Genomic DNA, 10,199 nt, shown 5'->3' with positions numbered 1-10,199 from the left:
CATTGAAAAAAAAAAATGATCATACAGTTGCTGAAGCAACTGTGCCTTCCCTGCGGGGTAAATTTTAATTTCTTCTTTAATATATATTAAAATTCGTGACTACAAATTTATTTCATTCTCTATTGTTACAATGATTATTGTTACAGCTAAAATTCATTTAATTTTTATTCATTTTGCTTGTTCCTTCTAATGGATCATCTCCATGTCCAGAATCGCTTTCTTCTAACCTTTTAAACTCTCTGTTTTCATTCATTTTGTTGTACTATGATTTTAGCCTGTCAATGTTAAATATTTATTACAAAATTGTCGAGTTCGATTGTATTTATTCTATTTACTTTTTTCTCTCGGTTGAATCAGGATTTAACGTTTTAGTTGTTGCTGAAGACGTCATTATATTTTTAATTTTTTTATATTCATTTATTTTCAATTCCTTTAATACTATCACATCACCCTTTTTTCCCTAGAAATTTTCTGCCTTTTCATTCCATATAGTTAGTTCAATTTTTTGGTATAATCAAATCTTTATTTAGTTTGATCAAACCTTTTTTTCATTTAAATTTTATTTTACTTCATAATCACTGTCGTCTGCTGATGTTATTGTTCTTTATTTTAATAACTGTCCTGACATTGCATATATAAATTCCACTTCATTTATTGCTATTATGATTGCGATGATATCTAAATAATGTCATTATTACTATTGAATAGTTTTCTTTTTTTCTTTTTTTTGCTAAAATTATTTTGCCTGCAAATGAATTAATTGGTAGATGTACAATTTCTTGTATTTTTTTAATCTCGAAATTAATTTTTGGTATATTTTCATTTTCCTCATCGTCATCGAATTTTATATTAGCTTCTGCTGGTATCATTATTTCTTTATTATTTATTGATGGGTATTGTTCATTAATTTTTCTCACTAATCCTCCAGGGATCGTATATATTTTGTTTAAATTGAATATTTAATAATTTATCATGTTAATAATTTTTTTTAAATCTTTTTGTTGAAAAATCTTGTTGAAAAATATGATTTTTCCATGAAATTTTGCTATACTTTTCTTTTTTGTTTACTGATATTTTCCTAATATTTTCCTATAATTATCGTATTTTTCTTTATATTCAGTGATTTTTCTATATTTTTGTTTATTCGTTTATATATTCTTTGTTTTCCTATATTTTTCTTCATTTTCATATTCATCGTGTTTAGATTAGTTAAGGGACTTAGAAAATTTTCAGGGGGGGGGGGCGCATAATTGATATGTTCCCTTATTTATCGTTTTTTTCTTTATGTTCAGTCACTATTCTATATTTTCCTTTATATTCACTGATATTTTCCCATATTTATCGTTTTTTCTTTATATTTACTGATTTTTCTTCGATATTTTCCTATTTTTTTCTACATTTTTCTTTACATTTACTGATATTTTCCCATATGTATCGAATTTTTCTTCATATTCAGTGATTTTTCCTTTATATTTACTGATATTTCCCATATTTATCGTATTTTTCTTTATATTCAGTAAGTTTTCCTTGATATTTACTGATATTTCCCTGATATTTTCTGATAATTATCGGACTTATCTTTATATTCAGCGATTTTTTCTTTATATTTACTGATATTTTCCATAATTATCGTATTTTTCTTTTTATTCAGTAAGTTTTCCTTGATATTCGCTGATGTTTTCACATAATTATGAGAGTTTTCTTTATATTTACCCCTTTTTTTTATATTTACTGATATTTTTCCATATTTATCGGTTTTTTCTTCATATTCAGCAATTTTTTCTTTATATTCAGTAATTTTTCCTCTATATTTACTGATATTTCCCTGATATTTTCCCATAATTATAAGAGTTTTCTTTATATTTAGCGCTTTTTTCTTTACTGATATTTTTCCATATTTATCGGTTTTTTCTTTATATTCAGTAATTTTTCCTTCATATTTACTGATATTTCCCCATATTTATCGTTTTTTTTCTTTATATTCAGTGATTTTTCTATATTTTCCTTCATATTTAATGATGTTTCCCATATTTATCGTATTTAGATTAAGGGACTTAGAAAATTTTCGGGGAGGGGGGGGGGGGAGGTCTACCATGGTTGGGGGGGGGGTCTAGATGAAAAGCGAAAACAATAGGAAATTAAAATTCCCTGAAAAAGAGACTATCTTAAGACCATACAGATATAAAAAAGTATTTGATAAATATTCAACTTCAAAAATGTTATTCAACTGGACAGTCATTACAGCTCCAAGTTGTCAATTTGCGGAATCGACTCAAAGTTATACCGGTACATTTCCTGTGAAATACTCGCTCACATTTGCTGCATTCACTAGACAGAATTCTAGCTAATTTTTTTTACAATTACTGCAATTACTTTTATTAATGTGTACAGTTGAGTGTTCACTTGATGTTTCATTATTTATTTGTCCATTTATTTGTCCAAGATTTGGTAAGTGTTTACTTCTTGCACCATCATCATCACAAATTACTTGTTCATCACCATTATAAACATCAGCTTCGTTTGTCTTTGGTAACTCTTCACGTGTTTTATCATCAATATTCGAAGTCAATTTTTCAACAACATCATTTATTCCAGCTTCATTATTTTTTACTTGATTTAGAATGTAGAATTTTTATCAATATTATTAGTCTCTGGTATCTGTATATTTGTTGCACCATCATTATCACAAGTTATTTGTTTATCACCATCCAAAGACGATTCTTCAACAACATCATTCATACCAGGTTCCTTACATGGAACTAGACTTATTATTAACGTAGAACTTTCATTTGTTATATCTTTAATATCCACATTTATTTGTCCAGGTTCATCATTAATACTATCATCAATTTTACTTGCTTCATTAAGTTGTCTTATTTTTCTTTCTTTCTTCTCTTTCTTTTTATTTATTGAATCCCTCACGAACAATGGCAAATTAGCTACATCCTTGTTATTACAACTTGTTTTTTTAATATTATCATAAACACCAGCTTCATCTTGACTTTTATCATTTGTATCATTTGTCTTTGGTAACTCTTCAGGTGTTCCATCATCAATATTAAAACTTATTTGTTGAACATTATTATAAATATTACTTGAGTTTGCTTGATTTAAAATTATTTCATTACTTTTATTATTATTCTCAGTTCCTGGCAGCTGTTCACTGGCATCATTGATATCAATATTTATTCGTTCAGCATTAACATAAGGACTACCTTCATTAATTTGTACTTGATTTGTTGTACATGTAGAACTTTTATAAATATTCATAGTCTGTTCATTTGTTGAATCATTATCAGTGATTATTTGTTTATCACTATCATAAACATCAGCTTCATCTTGACTTTTATTTTTTTTATCATTCGTCTTTGGTAACTCTTCACATGTTTTACCATCAATATTCGAAGTCAATTTTTCAACAACATCATTCATTCCAGCTTCATTAATTTTTACTTGATTCATTATACATGTAGAATTTTTATCAATATTATTAGTCTCTGGTATCTGTATATTTGTTGCACCATCATTATCACAAGTTATTTGTTCATCACCATCCAAAGACGATTTTTCAACAACATCATTCATACCAGCTTCCTTACTTGAATCTTGACTTATTATTAACGTAGAACTTTGATTTGTTTTATCTTTAATTTCCACATTTATTTGTCCAGATTCATCATTAATACTATCATCAATTTTACTTGCTTTATTAAGTTGTCTTATTCTTCTTTCTTTCTTCTCTTTATCATAAACACCAGCTTCATCTTGACTTTTATCATTTGTATCATTTGTCTTCGGTAACTCTTCAGGTGTTCCATCATCAATATTGAAACTTATTTGTTGAACATTATTATAAATATTACTTGAGTTTGCTTGATTCAAAATTATTTCATTACTTTTATTATTCTTCTCAGTTTCTGGCAACTGATCACGTGTTGCATCATTGATATCAATATTTATTTGTCCAGCATTAACATAAGGACCAACTTTATAAATTTCACTTGCTTTATCAAGTTTTTTTTAAATTATTTCTTCATTACCGTTGGAATAAGAACTTTGATCAATTTGTGTACTTTTAATTATTTCAACTGTTGGATTTATAGAAATGTTATTAATCATTGCTATTTTATTTGATGTCTCTTGATTTTTAGCCCGATTTCCCGTAAGATATGTTAAAATGGAATCCGCCACGAAAAACTTCTTCTCTACAACACTGATGCAGCGCCATATATGAAGAGCTCTGCAAGATTACTTGAGGAAGACTTTGGATTTTACAAGCTCATAAACGTAACTTGCCTAGCTCATACACTGCATCGTGTTGCAGAAGAAGTTAGAAATGCTTACGATAATGTGAATGACATTATTGCTGATACCAAAAAAATTTTTTTGAAGGTTCCAATAAGAATCGCTCACTTTAAAGACCAGGCCCCTGGTATACCACTTCCACCAGGACCTATTGTTGTAAGATGGGGTACTTGGCTTGAGGGTGCTGGCTATTACAGTGAGCATTCTAATCATGTAAACCATGCTGTGCAAACTTGAGAAGTAAATAGCCAGTCAGTTGAACGAGCAAAAGTTGCTTTCAGAAGACCTCATCTTCATGAGCAATTTCAAGAAATTCAAAGAAATTTTTCATGTTTGTTGGAAGGCCTGACCCTTTTACAAAAACGCTTTCGGACCCTTTCAGAATCTGTAATGATAATAAAAAGAATGCATAGCATGATCGACAGAGAAGGAATCATTGTAGTCGTAATAGATAAAATCAACTTTGTTCTGGACGCAAATACCGGGTTTGAAAAGATGGTAGCAGTCGATCATTTTTTAAATACTGGCCACCGATTAAGAGATGAAGAATGTGATGACGAATTATTACTAGAAGGCTGGACAGATGGTGATTTTGAGTTGGTTAGACCAGCTACTTTGGTCACTGTAGAAGTGGAACGATCGTTCAGCAGTCTAAAAAAGCTTCTGGCTGCTGATCGCAGAAGCTTCGTGGTTGAGAACTTGTCAAAGTTGATCATCATAAAGTGTCATTCAACACCATTAGCTTAACGTAAATTTTGAAATAATTTAAATCATAAATTTAAATTATTAAATTAAATTATTAAATATTATATTATATTGTTTTATAAATTGTATTGTTGTTGTAATGTATAAAAAAATTATATAAAATAATTAATTAAAATAGTTATTCAATTATTAAATAGAAAATATAATTGAAGCAGTTGATTATATGAAAGATAATTTTGAGTAAATTTTAAATATATATTTTAAAAGAATTATGTTTATATTGCCCTATACGGTGACGATCAGTTTTCATATATCTAAATACATATTTTTAATGTAACTTAATACAGCTGTCTTATGAAATAATGTTTACTTCTGTCTAGGCAAAGATTATTCAACTGTTTTTTAGTTTATCAAATAGTGGGGCATGATGCACAATTTTTTATTGAATAGATTAATAGATGAATTGAAACATGCATACCGACTACAAGTTCATATCGCATGCGGTATTAATGAACCTCAAAAAAAATTAATCAATAGCAATAGCAACGAATTTTTGAAAATGTTGTTTTTTACTCTTAAAATTATTAATGTCCATCTCTAAATGTTGATGTGCACATCATATGATTCATAGTTAAATATATTTGTATACAGTTCATACCGTACACGGTTTAATCTTTAACGGCGTATACCGCACACGGTACGATTTGTATGCAGTTGAATATTTGAAATAAAAAAATTTGTATTACACGTAAACCGTATACAGTTGATACTACACACGGTTTATTATCCAATAACATACACCGGACACGGTTTTATCTTTAATGGCGTACACCGCACACGGTACGATTTGTAGGCAGTTGAATATTTCGAATCAAAAAATTTGTAATCCACGTAAACCGTATACAGTTGATACCACACACGGTTTAACCTCTAACGTGTACGATTTGATTACAATGTCTAACCTAACGTCGTTGATAAAAAAAAAAAAATTGCTCATTTCTATCCAATTATTCGTATAAAAAATATTGCTGCTTCAAAAAAATAAAAAAATAAATCATTTATCCATAGGTACCGTAATTTATTTTTTTTATTATTTAATTTATTAATTATTTTTTTTGCAGATTTAGCAATACTTAACTTTTTACTGGACACACAACGACGTCTTACATATTTTCAAGAGAAACAAACGAATGAACGTACCCATTTGACATACTGGCACTATTACACCGGTACACTTACAAATTGAAAGCGCCCTGAAATTTAACCGAACTTTGCGGCCTTGATAAGGTGCAATAAAATCAATGTATTTTCGAGAATTTTTTATTGGCATATTAGATCTATGATATTGATGATGTGCGTTTGTATTATTAATAATTTGATTATAATTTTTTTCATCAATATCAGTGATAGTTCTTCTATCTGGTTTTTTGAATAATAATTCCATTAATCCGGGTGTTAACTTGTATGATGTATCAAAAATATTTAATTCATCATCGTTAAAGAAAATTTTCGCATTTTCAATTTTGTAGTCGGATTCTAATTTTTTTACACCATAATCTTTATCCCACTGTATACCATTGGTTTTTCCTAAGTAATCATCTCTTAAATCTTTATTTGTTTCTTTCACAAATGTTTCCTCACCTTCATCAGCAGTATCATATTCACCTTCTTGTTCATAAATTGATTCATCATTATCAATAAACCATAAAATTATTTAAAAACCATTATTTTATTATATCTGAAAAATTAAGATAACCATGGCTTTAGCCGAAGTATTGAAAATTTTTAATGTTCAACGGGTGACGCGGGCAACACGCCCCAACAAACGTTACCAGGTCTTTTTCGATATCTGTAAATGGAAAAGTTATTTTTTAGTTAACAAAATAATTGAAAAACAATGAAATATCAATAAGTTAATGAAAATTTATGAATTGTAACGAAATTTATTATTTCGTGAGTTCTCGAAATGAATAACAAACTAATGAGAGTTAGTCGTAAACAATTCTGATCACGGGGTCAGAAGCTATGTACAGGGTCAAGACTATTATATCGACATCAATAGGGTGCCTGTTCGATGTTTATAAGATGTCTTGATACACCAAACCTTATCGTGGCAACTTCCCCACTCCTACATCGACGCGATGAACTCACCGAAGGCTGTGTACAAAGCCGGATCGTACACCTATTCGTACAGTAAATCTTTCGTTGGGGAAAAATATAAGCCCAGAAAAAAATACACGTAGTGCTATACCCCTGAGCTGAGCACTGAACGTCGTCGTTAGACGACACAACTTGTAAATCTTCAGTTAGGGAAAAATATAAGCCCAGAAAAAAATACACGTAGTGCTATACCCCTGAGCTGAGCACTAAACGTCGTCGTTAAACGACACAACTTGTCTGGCTCTCGAACTGATCACTACCTTTTCTACTGGCTCTCTTGGTTCACTACTGGTTCTCTCGACATCGTTTGGATCTCTTGTAAAGGTTCTCTAGGTATCAGACGTTAAGACCTGGTGAAACTGTGCTTGAATTTCTAATGACGGACTAATACTAATGATCACGCTATATGGTTCTCTTATTATAATAATAATAATTATTATATTCTCACTACATAATGTGTATGTAATGGTCAGACCATCATCACACATAAATGTGTATGTGTGAGTTCACGAATGGATCGCTGTAAATAATAACAATAATAATAATATTGAGATATATTATTATTGCAATGGCAACGTATGTGTAAGACCTGGTCACGGATGGATCGCTGTATGCTTCCGTATACAGAATACATATCTCACATGTAGACTATTTGCTCCCACACTTACGATACTCGTGACGTAGGTATTTTACTATAGTATGGTCGCAATGTAATATAGGCGTATGTAATACCCTATGCTTGGTTCACGATAGTTCCCTCACGTTTGGTTACGTATTTCATAATCCAATTAGGTGGACCGCGACCCTCTACCATATCTAAGACTAAGTAAGGCTCTCGAATAAGTTCTCGTGACTCCCACGGATTTTGGCTCCCAAGGTAACCAACATGGCTCCCCCCGGTGATTATGAGGAGGATGGTGAGAAATCCTTGTTGTTAACCTTGGCCTATAGTTCTCGCCGTGCAGGTCAGAAAATCGGTTACAAAATATATGATAAAACTTACTTGTTGGTTTCTAAGACTGGGCGCACTACAGCTGATGGACTGAATGAGGAGTGATCTGTGCACGAGAATATATCTAACACTAAATCTCAGGTCCCTCACCAACAAAAAAGTTCCCTTTCCTTTCTTCACTAAGAGTGGGGGAACGTTGTGATTGGTTAATATTTTGTGGGAGAAGGAAAAACAGGTTATGCTTATCCCTACTATAAATTTTTATGAGAGTGGGGGAACGTTGTGATTGGTTGATATTTTGTGGGAGAAGGAAAATCAGGTGATGCTTATCCCGACTAAAAATTTTTTCTTTTTAGAAAATAGTTTTTACTTTCTATTATTCTAATCTCTTAATCTTCTAATCCTTCAATTTTTTTTCTGGAATTTATAACAATAGATGTGAAAAATATTCTTTTAAGAAAAGCTTATTAGCTTATTCCTGTTTGAACATGTTTTAGTATATTTTCTAAAATTTAATCTTTTAATCCATTGTTGTGAGATGATTCATCAATCTTTATAACAATAAAATCTAGACGGTATTTTTTTTTATTTTTCCTGTTTAAACATATTAAAACTTGTTGAAACTTGTTTCTATTATTATACAAATTAAATCTTTATTTTTTTCGTATCTTATATATTGTAAGGAAGGAAGGATAATTCTAAAAAAATTAACAACTTTTAAAAATTTGGTTTTACATCATTTATTCATTCATAAAATTCAATTCTCCGTTGTCAGTTCCTTCTTTACATTTTAAACAATCTTTTTCTAGTACATAATAAGATATTCCAACTTCATCTTCACAATCATTTTGTATTGGATGTTTTTTGCATCGTTTTAATTTTGAAATTGTTGGATTTGAACGTTGTTCTACAGATAATTTTTCCCAAATTTTATCAATTTGATGTGATGCAAATTTTTTGATAGCCATCACTGGAAGTGCAGCAATATCTTTTTGTGTCAAGTCAGTTATATTTTCAACTGCACAAAAATGTAAAATGGATTTTTTCATGTTGGATCTTGTTCAAAATTTTTTAATATACCAATATTTGTATCTTTGTGCATTTTTATATGCACATTTGTAAGAACTGCATAAAGGATGAGAATTCATATGTCGTATTGCTGGATGTTCCATCTCTAATATTTTTATATCTGGACAACCCAGGTCTTCCAAATCAAAAATTGTCATTGGATTAAAACGTAAAATAAATGTTAACCATTTTTTTCTATTTTCACCTTTGACAAATAAATAATTAAACTTTCCAACGAATTCTTCAATGATTATTGTTGATACGTTATTATATTGATCATGACCAGCTTCCCAAGATATCCCATGATAATTTTTTTTACAATTATCCACAATTTTTTTATATTCTTCAGTTAGACGTGATTTTTCACAAGGTGGTTTAAATGTTTTTATAGTTAGTGAAGATCTTGAATTTATAGGTTAGATAACCAACTCTTTTACAACAAATAAACCTTGAGGTTCTTGGAATCCTTAAAAGACAATGAATGCTGACATTTTGTTTGAATATATATCAACTCAACTCAACTAAACTGTATAGTGACTAGTTCTGAACTGATGATATTTCTTTTATACCTCTGAATACTCCCTTTTTTTTCTATCCCTTCCACGTTCCATTTACTCCTACCATTTTTATTCCCTCCACAACTTATTTTACAGACATCAAATAGATGATGAAATAATGGGATTACTTACAATACTTTCTGTAATTTGTCTTGATGATGCAAGAGTTAAGGTTCCAACGTATAAAATGATTGGTCTTCAGTTCGAACCATCGTCGAGACAAATTTTTTTTTTTATTCTCATTCTGTCAACACGGTTTCATATATAATCAAAAAAAAATATTCCTTCGAGCCGGATTCGAACCAGCGACCTCTTGATATTTCTCATATTTTATCAAACCAATTACAGTCCATTGCTTCTACCAACTGAGCTATCGAAGGCGATTCAGTTTTTCATGGTATAATAAACGAAGGAATATTCTTTTACCGATAGGACATCGCATAATGCCTTGT

General features: G+C 30.0%; 1 protein-coding gene across 1 annotated transcript; it reads right to left on the bottom strand.

Annotated features, from left to right (window-relative positions):
• Window positions 1-2,616: 2,616 nt before the first annotated feature.
• LOC122859926 (probable serine/threonine-protein kinase fhkE) lies at window positions 2,617-5,057 on the bottom strand. Its single transcript, XM_044163608.1, has 2 exons — window positions 4,788-5,057; window positions 2,617-4,690 (listed from the first exon to the last, which is right to left on the bottom strand). Exon 2 carries the CDS (start codon window positions 3,583-3,585, stop codon window positions 2,617-2,619), a length of 969 nt encoding a protein of 322 aa, XP_044019543.1. The 5' UTR covers window positions 3,586-4,690; window positions 4,788-5,057.
• Between the last annotated feature and the right edge of the window lie 5,142 nt (window positions 5,058-10,199).

The sequence above is a fragment of the Aphidius gifuensis genome, linkage group LG6 (assembly GCF_014905175.1).
Source record: "Aphidius gifuensis isolate YNYX2018 linkage group LG6, ASM1490517v1, whole genome shotgun sequence".
In the NCBI taxonomy this organism is placed as follows: domain Eukaryota; kingdom Metazoa; phylum Arthropoda; class Insecta; order Hymenoptera; family Braconidae; genus Aphidius; species Aphidius gifuensis.
Note: the sequence above shows the minus strand (reverse complement) of the source record. Positions and strands in the feature narration are given on the sequence as shown.